This window comes from Lontra canadensis, unplaced genomic scaffold, assembly GCF_010015895.1.
Source record: "Lontra canadensis isolate GAN:19392208 unplaced genomic scaffold, GSC_riverotter_1.0 scaffold184, whole genome shotgun sequence".
Classification (NCBI taxonomy): Eukaryota; Metazoa; Chordata; class Mammalia; order Carnivora; family Mustelidae; genus Lontra; species Lontra canadensis.
The window spans coordinates 1,254,958-1,277,541 of NW_022631178.1; the positions used below are offsets into that span (position 1 = coordinate 1,254,958).

Below are 22,584 nucleotides of genomic sequence, written 5' to 3' on the forward strand. Positions count from 1 at the left end.
TTGCACACTCAGCAGGCAAGCCGTGTCTTGAGGTCTTTCCAAATAGCACGTGATTGCGGCGACGGGGCGCCCTCTGGGGGTGAACAGCCAGCCCAGCCCCGGGGCTCCGGCCCCATCGGTGTCCATTTTGCCAGAGGCCCCAGGCCAGACGCCCACGAGGGCGCGATCGGACCCTGTTTCCCACATCGAAGAAAGGGCTCCCCGGCTTTGCTCTCCTGATCTCTTTGGTGCAAGGCTCACGGAGGCCCGGCTCCCTCTCGCGTGCAGCGGAAAGGCAGAGCTAAAACCGTGTTCAAGGGCGACGGAAATGGGTGAGGGAGCAGGTGCCCGCCCCAGGGTCTCAGTCCTGACCTCCCCGCTCCCCACTCTGCAGCGGGGCGCCGGCACCCCCGGGGGCACTTCGGCGGGTGCGAGCCCTCAGCCCGTGGGGACAAGGGCACCCCGGGGACAAAGGCGGTGGCAGGGCCCAACACCAGGCCCTCAGGCCAGGGACGCGGAAATGACAAGCAGCAGCTGAGGGATGAAGATGGCACAGTGTATTGCGGCTGGTGCGGGGACAGCCCGCAGCCCTGGGGGACACAGTGGTTTCGGTGTGGGCCAAGGTGCGGCGTCCAGAGGGAGCTCCATTCCAGGGGAAGGGCCTCCTGGAGCCGGACCCCGGGCCAAGTCGCGTTAATTGCACTTGCTGGCGCTGAGGGACGGCCTTGCTCCTGCGAGCGCCCCCAGCGCCCAGAGGTACTCGGAGTCAGTGCGGCCCACGCTGGGAGGGCTGCCCCGGAAAAGGCCGCGGAGGCGGCCGCGCGGGGTCGGGGTTGGAGGCACAGACAGGACGGCGCTCCTGCGGTCGCTTCAGCGTGGCCCACACAGGGCCCCCGATGTCCACAGCAGCCAGAGCTGGGATTCGGGTCCTGGGGCCGCGCGGGGCCACACAAACGCGGGGTTTCCACACAGAGCCGGCACGCGTTGCAGAAGGGCTCACCCCAGCTACACGTTTGGCAAAATTCAACAGGTTCCAGCCCGGGACACGGAAGATCCATCCCGTGTTATTTGTAAGAGAGAGGGGCCGTCTCTCTAACAGGGAGAAAAATCCCATCATTCACGATCCATGAAGGGGTCCGGCTGGGAAGCAGGGGTGGGGTTCCCGTTGTGCGAGTCACGAAGCGGACACGGGGCCACGAGGGCAAGTGCTAGGGGTTCACCAGTGGGTTTTCGCTGGTGCTCGACACGCTGAGCCACGGAGTTCAAGTTCGATGCCTGCCAAGGAGATGGGCTCAGGGTGGCCACGTGGAGACCCACGGCGGCTGCCCACCGAGATGGCGGAGGACCCCACCCCCACGGTCAGTGCAGCCGCACCGGGACCAAGCTCGCTCACTGGGTGCACTTTCTAGAAAGCTCAAGTCCATGGTCTGGAGATGTGGCCGTAAAAGCGAGGGTCCCCTGGCACTGCCTCGGTGACTGCAGGGCCCAGGGGCTCAGTGGCACATCCGCGCGGTCATTTCTTTCTGTGAAGAACAAGCGGGACGTTAGGGACTGACACGAAGGGGGAGGAAACCACGCACAAATGGAGAACCAGGGGAGCCGGTCTCCAGGGGGCCACGGGCCTCACTTAACGGCAAACCTTACAATCAACGCAACAGATGACAGCACGCTGTCAGCCGGGGTGGCGCACTCTTCGTGAAGGGCCAAGAGGCCATGTCCTGCTCCCTGTGGGGGACCGCAGCCCCCTCAACACGGAAACGACTAGCTCCCTGCGTGCCAATAAAACTTTATTCCCAAAACCAGGCAGTCATCCCGGGGCCACAGTGTACTGATCTGTGCCTTCTATAGGGGACTGGACGCTGCAAAGAAACTTCTGGAAAACAGCCGGGAAATAAAGACAAGTACTATGATACAGTCTTTAGACCTGGTGAGGGCAGCCTCGAGGGTCGTCCCAACAGGTGAAGGCTAAATGCAAAAAGACTAGGTATGAAGGCATTCCGCCACGTTCTACGACAGGCCCCGGGAGCCTCGGTGCACAGGGCAGCCGGGCAGATCACCACCTGCTTCCTTCCCACACAGCCTGGGGGAGTCGGAGCTTACGCATGTTACCCTCCGCCCGGTGCTGGAAAGAACTCTAAGCACAGGGGCCTGAGCGGCTGGTGAAGCGTCTGGCTTCAGCTCAGGTCCCAATCTTGGGGTCCTGGGATCAGGTCCCGCACTGGGCTCAGCAGGGGGTCTGCCTCTCCCTCTTCCCTGACCAACCCCCCACCCGCCGGTGCACGTGTGCGCACACTCTCTGTCAAATAAATAAAATCTTAAAAAACAGAAAACTCTCAGCATTGATGTGGGAGAAATGACGAGGGGATCAAGACGCAAAGTTGAGAAAAACCACTACCAGACGTGACGGCACTGCAGGTTCCAGCTGTCAGCACTCTGAAAACACGACATGGATGGAGGTGACTGTCACGTAAGGGCACCCATCGTGAGGTGAACAGGTCAGCAGCATTCACATCCACAATGGCGTGGACCCTTCCTCTATCCAGTTCCAGAACTTTCCGTCAGCTCGGAGTAAACCCTCCCCCCGTTAGGCAGAGCCCGCAAGGACACAGAGGCACTGGGAATGGTCATGTGAGGAGGAGTTTAACAGTCGTTGAAAGCTGAACAAAAACAGTTCAGTTCAAAGAGGGGCGCCTGGGTGGCTCAGTGGGTTAAAGCCTCTGCCTTCGGCTGAGGTCATGATCCCAGGGTCCTGAGATCGAGCCCCGCATTGGGCTCTCTGCTCAGCAGGGAGCCTGCTTCCTCCTCTCTCCCTGCCTGCCTCTCTGCCTGCTTGTGATCTCTGTCAAATAAATAAAATCTTAAAAACAAACAAACAAACAAACAAACCCAGTTCAAAGACCTGAATCCATGCAGAAATCACTAAAAAAGAAAAGGAAAAAACAAAATGCCCACATGGGGTCCTGGGACCATGCAAGGGAAGCCGTGGGACCCTAGAGTATGATCTCAGTCCCGCAGCCACTGCCCTGCAAGCCCAGGGCCCGCTAGCCCCTGGAACATTCTAGCTTTTCTGCGCTTGGGGGGGATGCCCCCACCCCCCGGAATGGCCCTTGGGGGCTCTGACCACTGGCCTCATCGGAAACCCTTGTCAGCAGGGGTGGTGGTGGCTGGTGGGGACCTGGAGAGCAGTCCTGCCACGCTCTGGCCTCCCAGTTCTCGCTAAAAGCCCACCGCAATGTGGGAGAGCAGTGGACGAGGGGCCCATCCCCAGGCTGGGACCCACAGGGTTTGGGTCGGCAAAGCCCCAGCCAGAGGGCGGTTTGAGGGAGCTGTGGGCTGGGGAGTGCTGGCCAGTGGGGCTGGGGCTTCTTGGGGGGACGGAATGCTCTGGATACCGGCGGGTGACATCGGAGCACCTTGGGAATGTGTCACACGTGGTGGACAGCTTCCACGTGTGTGAAGTCTACCTCAATGAGGAATCAGTCACTACCTGCTCTCCAGCCAGGGGACACTGAGGGTCCCCAAAGCAGCCCCCCAGGCTGCTGCTGCCCGCGCTTTGAAGACCCTCTGCATCTCCCACAGGGAAAGGGGGGGAGCCGCCGGACGGACCGGCCTCCTCCAGGCACCCCGCCCCCACGATGGCTCTGGGCTGCCCAATAGGAGTGACCTCCCCAGGGGGTGGGGGACCCCAGGATTCAGGGCCTCTTGGGGGGACCGGGTGCACCTGGGCAGCCGCATCCCAGCTTGCCCACCAGCGGGGCAGGGACCAAAGAAAACCCCAAACCACCCCAGCGGCTGGGTCCCTGGCGCCGGGGATCCAAGCGGCCCCCATCTGTGGTCGCACCCACCAGCTTGGGCCCAAACCCGGTGAACCAACCTGGGCGGGCTGTGCTGGCTGCCCCAGCCCGAACGCCCCGCCCCTCCAGCTGCGGCCCCGCCCCTCCAGCGGCGGCCCCGCCCCACCGCCGCGGCCCCGCCCCGCGCTCACCAGCGGCTCCAGCTCCTTGGTGTCGATGAGGCCGAACTCGCGCACGAAGTAGTAGAAGTGCTTGTAGCACGTGTTGACGTGCGCCTCGGAGCCCAGCTGCGCGATGCGGTCGAAGTGGTGGATGTAGACGTGCACGAACACGCGGAACAGCCGTGACAGGATCTTCTTCACCACCTGCAGGAAGTTCTTGGGGAACGGCGTGCCTGCGCGCGGGGCCGGGGGTCAGCTGGGCTGCCGGGGAGCCCCGCCGCGCCCCCGCCCCGCCGCCTGGGGCCACCCTCCCCCAGCCTCCCCTTTCGACTGCCGGAGCCCTCCGTCTGCGAGCCCTGCTCGCCCAGGCTCGGCCGGTTTTACTGAATCAAACGGGAGCCCGTCCACATGCTGCTGGACGCTGACGGCCGTCCCCGAGGGTTCACTCTCCACCTCCGCTCTGTCTACACATGGACACAACCTGCCTGGCGCGTGCCCCAGGCCCTAACTCGGACGACGGAGTTCAGTGCTTCTCCACTTCCCTTTTCTCCATGGTGCTGACGTGCCCCTCCTGGGGGGTCCCAGTCTGTGTGCTGGGCGCCCCGGCGTGCTCCTTCTGCCCCCCACCCATTCCCGGGTCTTCGTCCCACAGCACAGACGGCTGCAGTGGCACCGGCGGGTGGGGGCCCAGACCGGAGAGAACACACAGGCCCCCATCCTCGCCACGGGGACCCTGCTGGCTAACGGTGGGTGGGGGGTGCACACAGAGATGGCAGCGAGCTCATGGGGTGCCCAGGCCAGGCCCCCACACAGCGGAGCCCACAAAGCTGCTCTCCAGCGGGGAGACTGGCACGGAGCTGAGGGCGAGCAGGAAAGAAAAAGCTCTCTGGGAGCTGTGTGTGACCGGTCCAGCCTGACCCCGCGCTGGGACGGCTGGGGAGTGACCACTCTGGGGAAAGGGATTCCTTGCAGGTGATGGGAGGGTTCTGGAATCAGGTAGTAGTGACGGTTGCACAACTCGGCAAACATACTGACAACTGAGTAAATGGACCTGAGGACACGGGGCTCAGGGAGAGCGGCCAGAGCCAGAAGGATCCATCCTGCAGGACCCCACTCCCAGGAGGGCCCCAGAGGAGTCCCGTCCACGCAGACAGTGAGGAGGGGGTGGGAGCCGGAGCCGGGGCAGGGGTGGGGATGACAGCTGACAGGGACCAGGCTGCTCTCGCAGTGGTGGAATGTTCTAGCACTAAACAGCACTGAACTGCACACTTTAAACAGGCAGACGTGTGAATGCAGATTCCCCCGGACGGAGGAGAGCACTGGGCCTGGCCGGCCCCCGTGCCCCGCGGCTCACCGACGTGGGTGGGGAAGAGCCCCTCGTCGTTGATCTGCACCTCGACCCAGTCCATGAGCAGGTCCATGTAGCGGGGGGCCGACAGCGCCGTAGGCTTGCGGAACTGGTGCTCATCCTGCCAGCGGTACTCGTACTTGGGGCCGCCGGACATGACCGGGCACGACTGCTCTGTGCACCCCTCGCCAATGGTGCCATAGATGAGGTTGATGCGGTTGAAGAAGTCCACCACGTGCACAGCCACCCAGTCGCTGAGCTCCTCGCCGGGGGGCAGCTGCACGGCCAGCTTCAGGTCCAGCCCCGCGTTCAGCGACGCTTGTGCCTTCTTGTGCAGCTCAAAGCGCTGGGTGCCCGGCTCGAACTTGCGCTTGGGACGGAAGGTCTTGTCCTTGTTGAACACTTGCTTCAGGAAGGGGTTGGACATGTCGGCCCCCTGCCCGGTCGGCACGCTCCCCGGCGACGCCTCCGTAGACGGGCCTGGGCGGGACACTGGTGTTGGGCGGCCGCCGAGGGGACGGGAGATCCGCTGCACCCCGGGCCTTCCTGAGACCTGCAACACGGTGAGGGGGGACCATCAGCTGGCTCTGGAAACGCCGCTCCGGTGCCGGCCTCCAGAGCTGGAAAGCATGATTTCTGTTTCTGCACTGCCTCCAGCCCCTCGCTGCACTGGATGCCCTCCTTTCGCACCTGAAGACGTGTACAAAGACCCCGTTCCCGATGGCAGACGTGAATTCTGGGGGGACACTCTCCACCGCAGCGCCCATCTCAGAGGCCTGGACGAGCCTGTCTGGGTTTGGCCTGTCCAACACGGGACCGTGACGCGTGCCCGCTGGTTCCCTAGGGATGATGCCCCGCCGTGAGAGCCCACCTCCCCTGGTCCCTCCTCCAGCCTTCTCTGTGCCCGGCGTCCTCCTTGGTTACATGTGGACAGCGCGGACCCCCCTTTAGAGAGCATGAGGGGATGCGATCGAGTATATGAAGGCGGCGAGCAGACTCATATTGGGAGAGCAGTCACCAGGCTGTGCCCAGGGCCGGCCCCATCCCGCACCACCCCGCACACTCCCGGGGGCACGGGCCAGGCTAAGACATTGGGGGCTAGGATGGGGAAGGCCGGGCGCCCAGTGGAGCCAGCGGGGTGGCGGTCTTGGGAGTTCACCAGGTGGAAGGTGCAGAAGGGGAAGTCTGGGGAGAACCGGGAAGCAGAAGGACCCGCGGGAGGCCCCACCCCACCTCGCACACACCGCACCCAAGTCTCCGTCCCTGTTACAGTCCACGCCCACCCGCCTTCTCTCTGCTTAAATCGTGGGGTTCATTCCTCTGGCTTGGAACTGGCTGGTCGTCAAACAGCCTGTCCCTCCAGACCCGGCACGTTGCTGTAGCAAATTACCGTACACCTAGGGCTCCTAACAGCCCAACTCCAGAAAGTTCTGGAGGCCCTACAACTGGAATGGGATTCCCCGGAGCTCCTGCCTTTCCCGGCTTCTGGAGGACCCCCCATACTCTCTAGCCTCTGTTTCCCTCATCAGATCTGCTTCTATGGAGACACCCCTCAGCCCCCCAGGACCCAGGGCAGCCCCCGCAGAGTGCCTGGCTCGTTGTCACCAGTGCCGTAGACAGCGGAGCCAAAGGGAGGAGCACAGGCATCCCGGACCCAGACTCCTGCGGGGCCGAGTGGGCGGACACAGTGTCCCAGGACGGCGATGTCGGGCTGACGACAGGGACGCCTGGCTATTAGCAAACATGCCGTTACAGCTTCCCCGTGACTCCTGCAGGCACAGCCCCCGAGAAGACCCCTGAGAGCCGGCGTCCCTCCCACAGGGCCCGCGCTCCTCCACCTGCTCGCCCAGACCCTGCAGCCGAAGGCCAGGCTCCCCGAGCCGGCGGTGGATGCCAGACGCCACGCGTCATGTGCTGATGGCCTAAACCAGTGCTGGGGCCGGGTCGCCTGTGTCCCCGTGGCTGCCGGGTGGCCGGAGCCGAGCCGACCTGCAGGCACCTGGAGCGGAGGGGCTGTGGCACTCACGCGGAGCCTGGAGAGCTGGTCCTCCCGGGGTTAGCGAGGGGTGTGGGGGCCGAATGGGAGGCAGCAGCAGAGGCGGAGCAACCCACCCCCACAGCTGCCCAACCCGGCCAGCGTGGCCTCGTCCTTGGTGTGAACCTGGGACCCCACTCTGCGGGCTCAGGCAGTGCTTGATGTGCCCTGGTCAGGGGAGAGGATGTGGTAGGAGGAATAAAGGCCGCAGAGACGTCCCCATCCTGGTCCGAGACCTGCAAATGTGTCCCCTCCCATGGCAGAGGGGACTGTCATGGCCCTGAGGTGGGGGTGACGCTGGGTTCCCGGGGGGCCTGGCATCCCCATGAGGTTGTCACGAGAGGGAGGCAGAGGGCGGGGGTCCTGGAGACGGGCAGACCCCGCGCTGCTGGCGGGGAGGATGGAGGGGGTCTGCGGGCCAGGAAAGGGCAGGAGCCGGGTCTCCCTGGGGCCTCCAGGGGAACCAGCCCTGACTGCGCCGTTTTGAACTCGTGACCTTCAGAACTGTGAGATGATAGATCCATGTTGCTTTAGGCCACGAAACCTGTGGTCACTCGCTACAGCAGCCCCAGGCCACGCATGGCGTCCCTGAGTGCTGGCTGGGGTAACTGCTGAGGACGCTGGCCAGGCCCTGGTTGCACAGGGGCTCTGGGGCTCCCCTTCCCTGCACTGACCGGCAAAGCTCGACCATCTTGTGGGCCCAGCTGTGCAGCGCGGGCGCCAGAAGGTCTGCTCGAGGCAGGATAAATCATGCAGAACACCAGAGGGGAGCATCCGGGACAGAAGAGCTGGCCACGGACGACGGAGCCAGGGGGATGGTAGAAACCCCAGTGGGAGGGGGAGGGAACCACCACTCCCCACGAGAACGGCCGTCACCACAAAGGACAATCACGGTGTCAGTGAGGACACGCAGAAACGGGACTCCTCACGCGTGGCCGCTGCTGCGGCAAGACCCTGGCAGTTAGAGCCACCTCCCAGGTCCATGCCCAAGACAAGGGACAACAAACATCCACACGGAAACGTCACGTGCAAACGTGTGTTCTGGGCAGCACAATCTGGGATAATCATCAAAAGGGTGGAAACAACCCAAACGTCCATCAACAGGTGATCACGTGATCAAGCTGTGTCTGTCGCAAGGGAGCGTCCCTGGGCATGGACAGGAACGAGGTGCCCCCATGTGCGGCCCTGGGGACAGACCCCGAGCCCACGATGCACAGGGAGGGACCCAGACACAGGAGGCCACACGGGGTGTGAGTCCACGCAGGTGACACATCCAGACCAGGCCCTTCCACGGGCGGGAAGGGGCTCGTGTGGGGTGTCGGGCAGCCGTGGAAGTGACCAGCGGTGGCGGCTGTGCGTGGCCACGATGAGCTGAAAACACGAAGCACGTGTGGCCGGCGAGCAGGGGCTCGGCCCGCGGACCGTCTCTAATGGCCCTGACTCCCTGGTGGGGAAAGAGGCCCGAGGGGAGCCTGTCCCGGCCCCCAACAGAACTGGTCAGCAGCCCCGCGGCCACAATGCAGCCACTCTGGAGCTGCTCACGGAGCAGAGGCGCAGGCGACGGTCTGTCCGAGGAAACGACCTCTGGCGGCTGCTCCAAGGCCATGCCAGCTCTGAAGCGGGAGGGAGCGGGCCATCCACCCAGCCCAAGGGCTTTCCCTTGCTCCCTGCGCCGGCTCTGGCCGCCCCACCCCTTCCTACTGCTGTGCTGACTCCTGGCTGGGCACATCCTGGTCTGAGGACGGGGTGGTCACCCGGACAAAAGGGAAAATGGGCCCAGATTAGATCAGCACCCTGGGCCCTGCTAACATTGGGGTATCCCAGGCGCTGAGCAGCACCCCCAGTTATGAGGACCCCAGGCATCCCCAGACACTGCCCAGTGTCACTTGGGGGGGTCACCTGGCCAAGAGCCTGCATTAGAGGACAGTGACTCCCTGCTACCTGGTTAACCAGTAGTCAGGACGCCTGGACAGGGAAGAACCAGAGCTCAAACCCTGGGCTGTGGGGGTGAAGCCACATCCGTCCCGCCAGGCCACGTGCCTCCATGGGAAACCACCTGTCCATTATTCAGGCGTCCATCAGTCTCACCGCAAGGCCAGGGCACCCCCGGGACCGGGCTGTTCCCCTACCACAGCTCTGCTCACAACCCATGTGTGTGCTTTCCAGGCCCCAGGACCGGGCAGCAGACCCTCCTGGTCTTGGGATGCGGGCACAGCCCCGGGCACCCAGGACCTGGATGGAGGGAGGTGGTGCCCCAGAGCGCGCAGCCCCACTAGCCCACCTGTAGCCCAGGCCTCTCTACACCGTGGGCACCCGCACTGGACAGGCCGGTGGGGACCCCCGGGGCCTCACCTGAGACCACCGATGCCCAAGCGGCCTGCCTCCCTGTCCCCGCTGGCTGATCGCACACCTGGCCACTCTCGGGCCACCCCGGGCACAGGTCAAGGGGCAGCGATCCCCTACAAGCCAACTGGAGGAGCAAGTCTCCTGCTCCTGCCGCCCGAGAGCAGGGCCCCTTGCTTCCTCATTCACGGCCGCGCTTCAACCCGCAAACTCCCTTCTGCTTGAGAATGCCGGTCAGGGGCTGCGTCTCCGCCCGGCCGGACTGGGGCCACTGTGGCTCCTGCTGGGCCTAGCCCGACTTCCGGGCCTCTCATGCACCCCGCAGCTCAGCTACACCCGGACAGCAGTCCCAGGACAAGGGAAAGGCACCCCGCCAGCACCCCGTTGTTGCCTCTTTGGGGCCTCTCGGGGTGGCTCCGGGAGCTTAGCTTGCGACCATGTCCCTGGGGACCCATGACCCGCACAGATGGCAGCGGGCCGTGAGAGATGGCGGGGGGCCTCAGGGGCACAACAGGGTCTGTCCGAGTGCCTCCAGGCCTGGGACCAGACACACATCAGGCCGGTTCTGGAAGATGGGGGCGCGGGCAGCTCTCAGGGCTCCTGACTGCTCTCGGTGTCCTCTCAGAATGGGTGAGGAATTTTTTAAGCGGAAGCAATGATTTTCTAAAAAACTTCCCTGATGGGAAGAATTCCCTTCCGAAACAAAGGACTTTCCATGGGAAACACAGGCGCCCCATGGCCGAGGGGTGGTCGGCCACCTCAATGTGCCTTTGCTTTGAGAAGTGCTGCAGGGGGTGACCCCCCATTGCCACCCGCAGCCCAGGTTACCGGCTCTTCCCAGACACCTCCGAGGACAGCGTGGGGGAAGGTGGGACAGGCTTCTTGGGTTCAACGCTAAGGGCTCCACGGGTGGCCTAGGATCTTCCCTCAAAGGAGACATGGGCAATACTCAGAAACCTCCAGACTGATGAAGGTAAGCCGACAAAACTCCCCACCCCCACCCCACACCCCACACCCTCCTCCCCCTCTTTTCTTCTGAAAACCAAACAAAACACAGTTCCTCCAAGCAGCTGCCTTGCATGACCCTGCCGGGGAGAAGCAGCGGCCCCTGCCACTTCCTTCCGGTGCCTCTGTGTCCTGCTTGGGCGGCAGCCACGTCCCCACTGCAGGGACACCGCTGGAGCAGGGCAGGGGCCTAGACCGACAGGCCACAATCGCCAAGGTCAGCCCCGTGTGTCCTCGATCAGCATGCCGACCCCGGCTCCCGGCCGGGCACCCAAGAGTTTGGCTGGAAGATGCTCGAAGCCCGGGATCGGTCCTGTCCAAGAAGACTGCACCCCAGAGCTGTCTTCCACCATCGGAATGTTGATGTTTTAAAAACCAGCAGAGCTTCCTGGGCGGGAAGCCGCCGACCTCCCTACAGGACCCCCAGGACGGTGGCCCCAGCCCCCCGCCCCCCACAGGGCGTGGCATTCTACCCGCATTTGGCCCTCCTGTCTTTGCTTCTGGGGTGAAGTTCCCCAATTTGTTTTGTAGGAAGGCAGGAAGTGGTTAGCTGAGACCACAGCAGGCCAGGTGCTACCACGGGGTTCTGCGTACTCAGTCCGCCCGACAATCCTTTTATAGTCAACTGTGATGTAATTCATGTGCCGCAAATAACTTCTAAAGTATGCAATTCAGTGGTTTGTAGTACACTCAGAGAGGAGTGCAACCGTCACAATTCTAGAACATTCTCAGCACCTCAAAAGAAACCCTGTGCCCAGCCACAATCACTCCGCATCGGTCCATTATGGGTCGAGTCCTGTCCCCCAAAACATGGCCGGCACCTGTGAATGGGATCTTCTCTGGAAATAAGGTCTTTGCAGATATAAAAATGAGGTCACGCTGGGCAGGAGAGCCCCAAGCCCAATGACAAGGGTCTTTAGAAGAACACGGAAATCTGGATGCAGACATGCGAGAAGTGGGCCATGGGACCAGGGCGGCAGAGAGGGGCACAGGTCTACAAGCCGAAGGACACCTAGGATTTCCTGGAACACCCAGAAGCTAGCAGAGGCAGGGAGGGTGTCAGAGTCAGAACAGTCACAAATAGAAGTGGGGCCTGGATGCGAGCCCAGGTGTCCTGAGCCTCCCACCTCTGCTGCCCCAGGCAGGAGGGGGCCCTGGGCACACTAGGGCCTGCTAGGCCCTGCCCCTCCCCCTGCGCCTTCCCCACCGGGAAACAAATGCTGAAATACTGTTTGGCTCCAGTCCCCTGGGGCAGAGAAAGCAGAGCGTGAAAGCCTACCCTCGGCCTGCTGGTTGGCCTGGGGGCTGCCTCGCCTCTCGCTGGGTCTGCCCTTTCCGGGGTCTGCCCTTTCCGCTGAAGCTATCTGAATCTGGAAATTCTAGGAAATCAGGAACGGGGCTCTCCCGCTGGGGCTCGTCTGAAACTTCCCTGAGGAAAATCCCAAGGTCTGAGCCAGCTGCTGGGGACTCTGGGTTCAAGCTCCATTTCGCCACACGCTGGACAAGGCAGACCTGCTCCTGGGCCCCGGCTTGCCACGGACTTGGCGCCGAGCGCTCCTGGCTTGGCAGCGCCCTTGTAGACGGACAAGCCCGCAGAAGGGCTTAGCAAACAGCTCAGGAACCGAACTAGCATTTCTGAGAACTCCCCGAGGAGGACAAAGAACCACCGCTGCTCCTGCTGAGAGAGCGAGGCGCACCTGGAACTCCCTCCCGGGTTACTGGGGACACCTGGTGCACAGACTCCGGGCCGTCAGCCTCCGGGATGGAGACGGGGACGTGCCCTGCCTTCAGGGAGGTTCAGACAAGAACTCCGCAGCCCCGCAGAGAACAGAGGAAGCTCAGTGGTGCGTCCCTGAGCCAGAGCAGCCGGGCTGTATGCGGCGCTGACCGGGAGGCCCGGTGTCCCCTCCCGCCTGTGTTCATCATGTTGCGGTAGTGGTCCGCCACCAGTCGCAAACATCGGGCTCTGGCGGGGAGGCTGGTCATGGGGGAGGCCGTGCAGTTATGGGGAGAGGGAGCCTGGGGGAGCTCCACCTTCTACTCTGGCTTGGAGCCTGAAACTGCTCTTAAAAATAAGCCTGATTTAGGGTACCTGGGTGGCTCAGTGGGTGAAGCCTCTGCCTTCAGCTCAGGTCATGATCTCAGGGTCCTAGGATCGAGCCCCGCATCGGGCGCTCTGCTCAGCGGGGAGCCTGCTTCCCCCCTCTCTCTGCCTGCCTCTCTGCCTACTTGAGATCTCTCTCTCTCTGCGTCAAATAAATAAATAATCTTTAAAAAATAAGCCCGATTTAAACAAAATTATAACCAACACTCACACACTCACGCACACCCAGCACCTGGTTACCAGCTTGCGCCGCTAGCCCCGTTCAAGAACTCACGCCCGCCGCGGAGAACAGTGAGTCCGGTGGAAGCAGGAGCCGGATGGGCGTTTGCGGAAGGAACGTCACAGAGAACGCTAGGACCGTGACATGAGCCGTCAGCAGAATCTCGCACTGTCCGGAAGCCTTGCTAAAAAGTGGAAAAGTGAAGTCACTACTAACGCCGCATCATATTTTACCCAGGAATGCCAGAATACATTTCCACACCTAGCAGGTGCAGCAAATCTTACGGTCATCTTATCGTTTTTTCTTTTTTTTGGCAAACATGCTGTGTCTGGGACTCAGCAAGTATGCGGCACCCACTCCTGGGCTGAGACTCTGCAGGGGTGAGGGAGACGGGAAGCCACGTGGGCAGATGGCCCCGAGCAAGGTGTTGCGGGAGGTGCGTGCCTGCAGGGGGAGTGGGGGGGCAGGAAGGACGTCCACTTGCTCTGTTCTCATCCACGGTCAGTAGACGGTTCAGTGGCTTCTGAGAACGGACCCAACAGGTGGCCACAGACACCCGGGGACACCCTGGGAGGAGGATTTCAGGGGAGGCCGCAGTGCGCTGCCCTAGCGTGGGCCGGGGGTGTGGCCCTTCCTATCACTCGGGGCTGAGCCTGTAATAGGGGCTAGTAAGGCCCCAGACTGTCCTGCGGTAGGGCAGGAGGAAAGCCGCGGGGCACCTGTCCCAGAACCGAGTGCAAAGCCGGAGAGCAAAGCGTCAGGCCGCTCCCGCTACGGCATCCTCCCCTCCGGAGGGATACCCCCGTCCCGCCGCCCGCGTTCGCCGCCCCCATCCGGCCTCCCCGCCGCCCGCGTCCGCCCCTCCCGAGGGACCCGGCCTCCCCGCCGCCCGCGTCCGTCCCTCAGGGGACCCACCTGCAGGCTCACGTCCAACCGGCCAGGCGGCGCTCGCGGCTGTCCGGCGTCCAGCGTCCGCCGCCCCGTCGCCTCCACCGCCCCGGAGCCACAGAGCGCAGCGTCCGCCCCGCCACCCCGCCCAGACAGATGTACTTCCGCTACCGGCCTGGGCCTCCCCGGAAGCGGAGCCGAAGTGGGGGCGCGGTCTAGAACAAGGCGGGGGCTCTCCCCGCCGCCGTGCTCTGTTGCCTGGCAACCGGAAACGGGCCGGGACGGCATTGGCTGGTGCCGGGGAGTGGGCGTAGCTTGCGCGGCGCCGGGAGCGCGGAGCGGGTCCTCCCGCCCAGACCAGCCCGGAAGAAGGAGCTTGCGCGTGTCCTGGGCGCATGCGTGGGGCGTGGCCGACCCCTCCCTTCGGAGGGGCGATCTGGGCGGGGCCCGGAGGCGGGGCCGGCAGTTGTCCGTTGCGGGGCGGGGCCGGAGCCGGGGGCGTGGCGCGGGAGGCGCCGTTGGTTGGCGGGCTGCGGGCGGGGGCGGGCCATGGCCCTGCTACTGTGCCTGGGCCTGACTGCGGCGCTGGCCCGCGGCTGCCTGCACTGCCACAGCAACTTCTCGGAGAAGTTCTCCTTCTACCGCCATCACGTGAACCTCAAGTCCTGGTGGGTGGGCGACATCCCCGTGTCGGGCTCGCTGCTCACCGACTGGGGCCAGGACACGATGAAGGAGCTGCACCTGGCCATCCCCGCGGAGATCAGTGAGTGCGCGCAGGGGAGGCGGCGCCCGCCTGGGTGCGTCCCCGGCCCCGCCAGACCCCGGCCCCGCCTGACCCCCAGCGCTGCGGGACACCGGGCCCGGGCCGCTCACCTGCCGCCCCCTCCCGCCCGCAGCCCGGGAGAAGCTGAACCAGGTGGCGAACGCCGTGTACCTGAAGATGGATCAGCTGTACCAGGGGAAGATGTATTTCCCCGGTGAGCTGGCTGCCGCCACGCGCGGGAAACGGACACGGCCCCCTCCGCCCCCTGCCCGAGCCTCACCTCTCTCTTGCCCACCCCCATCAGGGTATTTCCCCAATGAGCTGCGAGCCATCTTCCGGGAGCAGGTGCACCTCATCCAGAATGCCATCATCGAAAGTGAGCAAATGGAGAGCCCGGGCGGGTGGGGGAGGGCCCCGGGAGCGGCTCGGAAGTCCCCGGAGGTCAGGCGCTGGGCTGGCAGGGTGCATTCCGCACGGAACACCAAGGGGCCAGAAAGGCAGCTCCCCAAGGCAGGGCCCCTTCCAGCGACTGGGCCGCGGCACTGGGTAACCCCCGCCCGCCCTTCCCTGCCACCTGCCCCTGCCAGTCCCTGGAGGCATGCTGCCCTCCACCAGCCGTTTGGGCCCCCAGGCTGAGCGCCAACCTGAGGGAGCCTTGGGCGGGGCAGGAAGGGTGGGCGGGGCAGGGGACAGGCAGGTTGGTGCTCTTGTGCCCACACAGGCCGCATTGACTGTCAGCGTCACTGTGGTGAGTGAGGCCCGGTGCAGCCTGCGGGGCCCGGCGGGGAAGCTCCCCGGGAGGCCGAGCCGGGGAGCCCGCGGCTGCCTCCTGTGTGTTGCAGGCATCTTCCAGTACCAGACCATCTCCTGCACCAACTGCACCGACTCGCACGTCATCTGCTTTGGCTACAACTGCGAGTAGGGCGCAGCCGCCGGGCGAGGGGAGGTCCTGGCCTGGGGAGGGCGGGGCTCCGGACCCGGGGCCTCCCCATCTCCACACCCCGTGTGCCCACAGGTCGTCGGTACAGTGGGAAACAGCCGTGCAGGGCCTCCTCCTATACATGTGAGTTGAGGCGGCTGGGCTCCGGGAGGGCAGCCCGACCTCAGCCCTGCCAACCCGAGTCCAACGTCGCTGTCGTTGTAGAAACAAGTGGCACAAGTACGTGAGTTTTATCAGAGGCAGGGAGTGTGCTTTAAGCCCTCGTGGGTGAGTATGAGCTGCGGCGGCCACAGGAGGCGGCACCTGGCCCCTGGGCTCCGGACCCCAGCCCTTCCTTCCGTGAGCGCCTCTGGGCTCCGCTGGCGCCAGCGGGGCCAGACAGTGGTCAGAGCTGGGGAGGGCCCCCAAGGATGGATTTGCCCCAGTGCAGGGACCTGGGGGCCACCAGCCCTAAAGCTTGGGGCTAAGAGAGACTCTGTCGTGTCTTTCAGAGAGGACACGAACACAAGGTAAGCCACCCCTCACCCCCAATACCCGCCCTGTCCTCTCCAAAGCCCTGGCCAGGCCTTCTGAAAGGGAGGTGGGGACAGACCAGGAGGGGTTGGATAGGGCAGACACAGCTGGCGGGGATCCCTGGCACCTGGGACAAGCCAGATGTCACCTCTGCAACCACACCCAAGCGATTGCTTCATGAATAAACATCAGCTGTCCTCCTCCCCTGGACGCACAGAACCACTCCGGCCTTGTGAGTGGCTCAGAGGCAGGCTGTGAGGACCCGGGCCGGGGTCTCTGGGTGGGTGGGGTCCGTAAGCCAGAGATCAAAACCCAATGGCTAATTTGCCCAAGCCCCACCCCTGCCCGTTTTTTGCGGCCTGTTGTGGGAGTGCTGGGCATGACACTGAGCTTTGAAGGTCTTGTCTGCGCCCTGTCACAGGCCCCAGGGCCCCAGCAAAGACCCTGGCAGGGGCGAGGAGGTGGAACAGGGACGGAGGGCTGAGGGCACTCATGTCTCTCCAACAGTCTGATATCACCGAGCTTCACGTGTCTTGAGCCCCCACATCTGGCCAACCTGACTCTAGAAAACGCTTCCGAGTGCCTGACACAGCACTGACGAGCACCGGGTTCACCAGACCAGCCCCAGCCTGGAGGTGGAGCCAGGACTCAGCTGGACTGTCCCAGCTTGACCCCCTGGAGCAGGCTGCTGCCGCCTTCCTCCTCTCCCGTCCGACTCTGGGGCCCCCAGGAGGGGTGTGTGGCTTTGTCGGGCGAGGTCCCTGAGCTATTAGATGCAATGATTAAACGTCCCTGACATTTCTCATCACGGAGCAGTCCTTCTCAGGGCAACAGGTGTCAACCCGTCCTGGTCACACACACGGGGACAGGACTGTGGGCAGAGGGGCGTCCACGCCCGTTCTGGTGCAATCTGTCTAAACGCCGCTGGGCTGGCTGGGATGGAAACAAGCTTGTGGGGCAGATGCCCTGAGGACTCAAGAGACCACGGTTTGGTGAAAACTGTGGCCAGCTCGGGCGCCTCTCAGGGCTCACGCCACGTTGGGCCAAACCTGAGTCACAGGAGCACAGAACGGTCCTGCTGCGTCTCTTCCTTCTGCAAACCCTCCACGGGGCTTACGAGGGGCCCCAAGCACTTGATCTGTGCGGCGGGCAAGCAAGGGACCCGGCGACCAGAGTCCTGCCTGGAGGTGGCCTTGTGCCTGGAAGTGCTGCTGGCAGTGGTCCATCCGCGTCAGGACAAGCACATGGGGCACGTGGGGAGCGACATGCTGGTGGGCTGTGGAGAGCGGCAGTCTCACGTGTGAGCACCCACCCAGGGGATGGGTGTGGGGGTTGCGGACTGGTGGCCGGGCCAGAACCGCCCTCGCTGCATCAACGTGGGGTCTGTCACCTCGGTGCTTCCCAGGACGCAGCAAAGGAGGTGAGGGGCCGGAAAGGGGTCTGGCACGGTACAGGACACGTGATTTTGTCCACTGAGAAGAGTGAGAACGCCTCGTGGCTGGTGCTTCTGGACATATTATCAAGCGGGGACACTGGTGGCCGGTGGGTCTGCCCACCTGTGCTCAGGATCCGTGCTCTCCCGCCCCCGATTTCAAGCTCGAGCTGATCTGGCTTCCCGTCCACTGACCCCGCCTTACTGTTCTTGAACTGACCCTGTCTGTGCGCTGTAAGGCCAGCAGGCGTGCGGCAGGTCAGACCAACAGGGTGGGACCTGCTTCACAGCAGCTGTCCTGCCGCTTACCCACGCGCCGCTCGCTAGCGAGGTGCCCCGTAGGGCGGGCACATCCATCAGGCATCGCCGGTGGGGCTCCTGGAGCCCACGGGTCAGATGGCTCCTTGCCACACCGCCCAAGCTTGGGGTGTATGGCAATGATACGACCTCCATCACAAGGGGACGGGCGCCTGGGCAGGACGGGCCCCCGTCAGCTCGAGGACTGTCCAGAGCCCCCCGGTGTGAGGTGGTCCCCTTGAGACCACCAGGCATGTGTGGACACGGGCAGGACATCCAACAGATAAGCGTCTGTTTCACAAGTTTATTGGATCATCTTAACACAAAATCATTACAGCAGCGTGATAAGTCTCTCTCCTCTACCTGGGAATGTCGACAGCAAATCGATCCTCACATGACACGTCACACAGTGCTGACGTTCTAGCGCCACGGCACAGGATTCCGGAGGAGGTTACTCTACATGCTAAAGTGACCGTGGGCATCAGGAGGAAGATACGTCAGCGAGGACCGTCTACCCTCCCACCCTGCCCCGAGGCAGCACGCCTCACAGGTGGGGGTCTCCGTGCCTCGCTCTGTGGGCTATGGTCCGGGGCCGGGCCACCCCAGGAGTCCGCCTTCCTGGCAGCGGCGGGCACCCTGTGGAGCGTTCAGCGACGGGAAGGACCTGGAATCCCCAACGGCCCCACCACTCACCAAACACTGCCGACGGACACACAGCTCAATACAGGGGACACCGTGAACCAGCAGTCTGGGTCCTACGCCACTGGGGCTTCTGACAGACCCCCACCACGGGTGGCAGCCCCCCGGTCCGACACACGAACACGTGGTGGGACGCAAAGAACATGAGGGACAGCAGCCTACACGACCCTCTGGCCAGCAGGTGTCTTGACCCAGGCTGGGAAGGTGAGGAGTGTCTCTGCAGTGAGCAGGTGCCCGCGGGCAGGGCACCTGGGGGACCCGTGGGACTCGGATGGCCTCTCGGGAGCAGGATATACCACTGGGCGCCGTCCACGGCGTACCCGCAGCCCAGACGGCGGTTCCATCCGCTACCCGGGCGGCCTCGCTACCGCAAGCCCTGCTCGAGGGGGGCGGCCTCAGCGCTTCCCCCAAAGAGTGCAAAGAGTCAAAGTAAAAACGCCGACAGGATACATCAACGCGAAGCGTCACCTCGCCCGGCCAACAGGGGCGCCCCGTCCCAGCGAGGGCGAGGCTGCGGCGGCTCAGCACTGGGCCAGTGTGGCCTTCATCTCCTCCAGCAAGCTGCCCAGCAGCGCCGTGTCGCTGCACTTCCCGTCAACGGAAACGGACTTCTCCCCCTGCAAACGGGAAAACCAGCACAGAATTTTGAAATACGACGTGAAAAACACGACGGTATGTTCGTCCTTTTGCTTTTTCACAGCGCCTCGCTCAGTGTTCTGAGAACCCAAACGAGGCCGGGGCCCCGGGGGGCACGCAGACTCTACCCTGGACGAGGGAGGAGCCCCGCTGAGGCATGGGGCAGCCCGGGGTGGACTGAGGACCGAGACCGGCCATGGAGAAATCTGATCTGGTGCCATGCGGGGCCGGGCGGCGCGGGGCCATCAGCAAACCCCACACCCTTGCCGAGGGCCTTGGGAGGAGCATCCAGAACCTCAAAGATCCCGAAAGGCCGGTGGGGAAAGCAACCAGCAAAGCTGTCCGTGAGGCGCCGGCCTGGTTCCCCAGCACGGACGATGCACGGACGTCGCCCTCTGGTGTGCACTTCCCGCGGGACTGCAGCCGGGCCGCCCTGGCAAGCAGGCCGGGGGCGGGCAGACAGACCTGCGCTGGAGCCAGAGCCCCCCCAGCTGCAGCCTGTGCTCACACCTGCCCAGCATGAGCACGGGCCTGAATCATGCCACATCCGAAGACCGGGAACCCCAGCTCAGCCCAGTGGAAAGAGCGCAAGTGGCTAGGCCGGGACGAGGCAGCCGTGGGACCGTCCGCGGCAGGCCCATGAGCAGCCCCCAACGTCATCAAGACAAACAGGAAAACAGAACATCTCAGCAGCAAGAAGGCAAGATCTCAAGAACCTCCCGCCCCACATGGAAATTCTAGATCCGAACACACAAGCTGCAACACTACACACGGGCCGGGCAGGCCCAATGGCACGACGGCTATGACAGAGAAGAGAACTGCGCAGCACGGGCGGCAGGACAGCCCCGCCGGGACAGACAGAGGGTGCGCCGTGAGCAGGGATGGGAACACACATCCCAGACGCCTGTCACTGGGACACCACAGGGACAGCATGAAGGACCCAGTGCCGAGAAAGAATTTAAAAAAAAAAATGATTTCAGAAAGAGAGCAGACATATGTGCACGAGTGCGAGAATCTTCAAGGTGAATCAATCACTCCCCTGCGAGGGCAAGCCCGAGGTGGGGCTCAATCTCATGACCCCGAGACCGTGACCTGACCCAAACCATGAGTCAGAAGCTCAAATGACTGAGCCCCCCCGAGAAGACTTAGGTAATAGCTGAAAACTTCCTAGACTTTGCAAAAGGTGTGAAAATGCAAACAAAAAAGTGAGCAGACTCCCAGCAGCTAGAGAGCCGGGCAGCGGGACCCCGCATCCTCCCACTAGGACGGGGCGAGGGCGGGGAGCTCGCAGTACCTGGCTGCAAAAGCAAGTGGCGTGACTCTACACTTTTTTGGGGAAAGGTTTTATTTTTAAGTCACCTCTACTACTGCAGGGCTCGAACTTGTGACCCTGAGATCAAGCGTCAGGTGCCCCGACTCAGCCAGCCATGCACCCTGGCGGCGGCGCAAACTAAAAGCACCGAGAGGGGTCAGCAATGCTAGTCCTGGGGAAGGACCCGCGGCCCATGGACGGCCAGGGCATGCTGGGGGACCGCGGAGACTGCTGGGCCGGCCAGCGCTGAGCCAGGACACGGATGGGGAGGGCGGAGCAGAACCGGGAGGCGCAGACAGGGAAGAAGGCAGGAGACTCGAGCATGGGCTACGTGGCTGTCGTGGACAGCGCGTGTGCACTCCTTCCGGTGACACAGACACACGTCCACACCGATCACAAGACGGCAAAAGGGGCTTTCTGTCTGACATCGAACAGAGCCCTGGACGGCAGAGTAAATCCCGTGACATGAAGACAGGCCTCTGGGGGTCAGGACGCCGCGACTCTCCGTCGACGCACCAGCCGGCACACACAGAGCCAAGTCCTGACGGCACGAGGCAGAAGCTGCGCCACTCACTCCGGCGTCCACGGAGCTGGCGACACCGCTGCAGGGGGCCTGGACCCGACGGGGCGGTGCACTTGGCGGGCAGAGCACTCGCCACCTCCACGCACCCACGGAATGCCACCCGCCACAAACGACCACGCCCGCAGCCAGAACACAAACCTCAACACTTCCCGAGGCCCCAACACTTCCCGAGGCCCTCCAACCGGAGCGGCCCCGAACTAGAAATGAGCAGTAGAAAACCACCCAAACACACCACGCTTCTACGTAACCGGTGGGTCACAGGTGTGGAAACAGACGTCAGAAAATGTTGGGAACTATACTGAAATATGAAAATGGAACATAAAGACTTGCGGGGATCAGCTGAAGAGCTGCTTCGAGGGAAAGGTACGGGATCAAACCCTAATGAGAGAAGGAAAGTCTTCGCTTCTGCCTAAACCAGTGTACAAGAGAGCAAAATAAACCACAAGTGGGCAGGAAGAAAAAGAACAGAACTCCACAAAATTTACTTATTGCTTAAAAAACAGCAAAGTTTCTAAAAAAGGTAGTTTTGTTTTATTTGGAAGTAAGTTCCACACCCAGCATGGAGCCCAAGGTGGGACTTGAATGTATGACACCAAGATCAAGACCTGAGCTGAGATCAAGAGACGAACTCTGAAATGACAGCCACTCAGGCACCCCTGAAAAGGTCATTAAAAAAAAAAAAAAGACAGAACTGATAAGCCTCTCCCCAGAATGGCCAAAAAAGGTGAGAAAGCACACACTGCCAAGGTCAGGAACGAGGGAAGGCACTGCCCTGGACCCCTTGGACACAAAGCAGAGAACCACCAGAGACTCCTTGGGCACCGCCGGCAGCTCAGGTGAAGGACACATGCCCCTGGGGCTCGCCCGAGAGGGAGCAGGTAAATGGAGGCCCGGCACCAGTCAGAGCCTGAGAATGGGCAGACGGAAGCCTGGTGCAGCCCCCGCCCAGCCGGCTTTCCCACTGAATCCCAGGGAAGGGGCGAGAAGTACGGGACCTCCGCACGGTCTCTCCTAAGAGACGCAGGAGAGGGCGCCCCTCCCAGCTCCCACGAAGAGATGGACGGTGCCCTGAATGCGGGCTCCTGGGTCCCCAGCAACATGCTGGGACCCAAGGGGCCTCTGCACGGGCCGGGGCTCACCTTCTTCACCAGGAGGCAGACGTGGTGGCCCTGGATGGAGCGGCTGTACATGGAGGCGCAGGAATCCACTCTCTCCACCACTGCAACAGGGGGTGCGGGGTGAGGCGGGATCCGGCCCGCAGGGAGCAGAGGCACCGCCACCCCAGCCTCAGAAGCCACGTCCCATCTCTTACCAGAAAAACGGTGATGAAAACAGATTTTTGCCAGAAGATTCTGGAAGGACATACTAATGCCATCAACTTTGACTGAGCTCATGCTCAGGTCCCCAGACTCCAACAACTTGGCAAAGGCATCACTGTGGGAAGGACACAAGACAGAGGCTGATGACAGGCAGGCTGTCCAGCCCCCTCCGGTGGTCCCTTCCTTTGTGGGGAGGGGCGCACCTGTAGCAGG

At 63.1% G+C, this 22,584-nt stretch overlaps 3 protein-coding genes across 10 annotated transcripts in view; 1 reads left to right on the forward strand and 2 right to left on the reverse strand.

The window, feature by feature from the left end:
• Window positions 1-922: 922 nt before the first annotated feature.
• On the reverse strand, window positions 923-13,172 carry MOB3A (MOB kinase activator 3A). Of its 4 annotated transcripts, none has more exons than XM_032847001.1 (4): window positions 13,002-13,154; window positions 5,289-5,835; window positions 3,965-4,167; window positions 1,402-1,502 (listed from the first exon to the last, which is right to left on the reverse strand). In XM_032847001.1, the coding sequence occupies exons 2-4, from the start codon at window positions 5,707-5,709 to the stop codon at window positions 1,473-1,475; spliced, it is 654 nt and encodes a 217-aa protein (XP_032702892.1). In that variant the 5' UTR covers window positions 5,710-5,835; window positions 13,002-13,154; the 3' UTR covers window positions 1,402-1,472. The 4 variants fall into 4 exon arrangements, with proteins under 4 accessions (XP_032702893.1, XP_032702892.1, XP_032702889.1 ...); XM_032846998.1 differs by having other exon boundaries at window positions 12,989-13,154; XM_032846999.1 differs by having other exon boundaries at window positions 12,981-13,154.
• A 1,187-nt stretch (window positions 13,173-14,359) lies between these two features.
• IZUMO4 (IZUMO family member 4) lies at window positions 14,360-16,901 on the forward strand. 5 transcript variants are annotated; one of them, XM_032846997.1, is made up of 10 exons: window positions 14,360-14,640; window positions 14,774-14,854; window positions 14,945-15,016; window positions 15,362-15,388; window positions 15,483-15,558; window positions 15,656-15,703; window positions 15,785-15,799; window positions 16,072-16,089; window positions 16,261-16,347; window positions 16,601-16,901. In XM_032846997.1, exons 1-10 carry the CDS (start codon window positions 14,427-14,429, stop codon window positions 16,689-16,691), a joined length of 729 nt encoding a protein of 242 aa, XP_032702888.1. In that variant the 5' UTR covers window positions 14,360-14,426; the 3' UTR covers window positions 16,692-16,901. The 5 variants fall into 5 exon arrangements, 4 of the variants coding, with proteins under 4 accessions (XP_032702888.1, XP_032702885.1, XP_032702887.1 ...); XM_032846994.1 differs by having other exon boundaries at window positions 16,311-16,325; XM_032846996.1 differs by having other exon boundaries at window positions 16,311-16,347; window positions 16,601-16,658.
• Window positions 16,902-18,900: 1,999 nt separating this feature from the next.
• The window catches only part of AP3D1 (adaptor related protein complex 3 subunit delta 1), a 34,604-nt gene continuing 30,920 nt past the window's right edge, over window positions 18,901-22,584 (reverse strand). The window contains exons 30-32 of the mRNA XM_032846933.1: window positions 22,365-22,486; window positions 22,192-22,271; window positions 18,901-19,138 (exon numbers count right to left, since the gene is read on the reverse strand). Of these exons, the coding sequence (XP_032702824.1) occupies window positions 19,043-19,138; window positions 22,192-22,271; window positions 22,365-22,486 (298 nt within the window). The 3' untranslated portion in view covers window positions 18,901-19,042. The remainder of the gene's footprint in view (window positions 19,139-22,191; window positions 22,272-22,364; window positions 22,487-22,584) is intronic.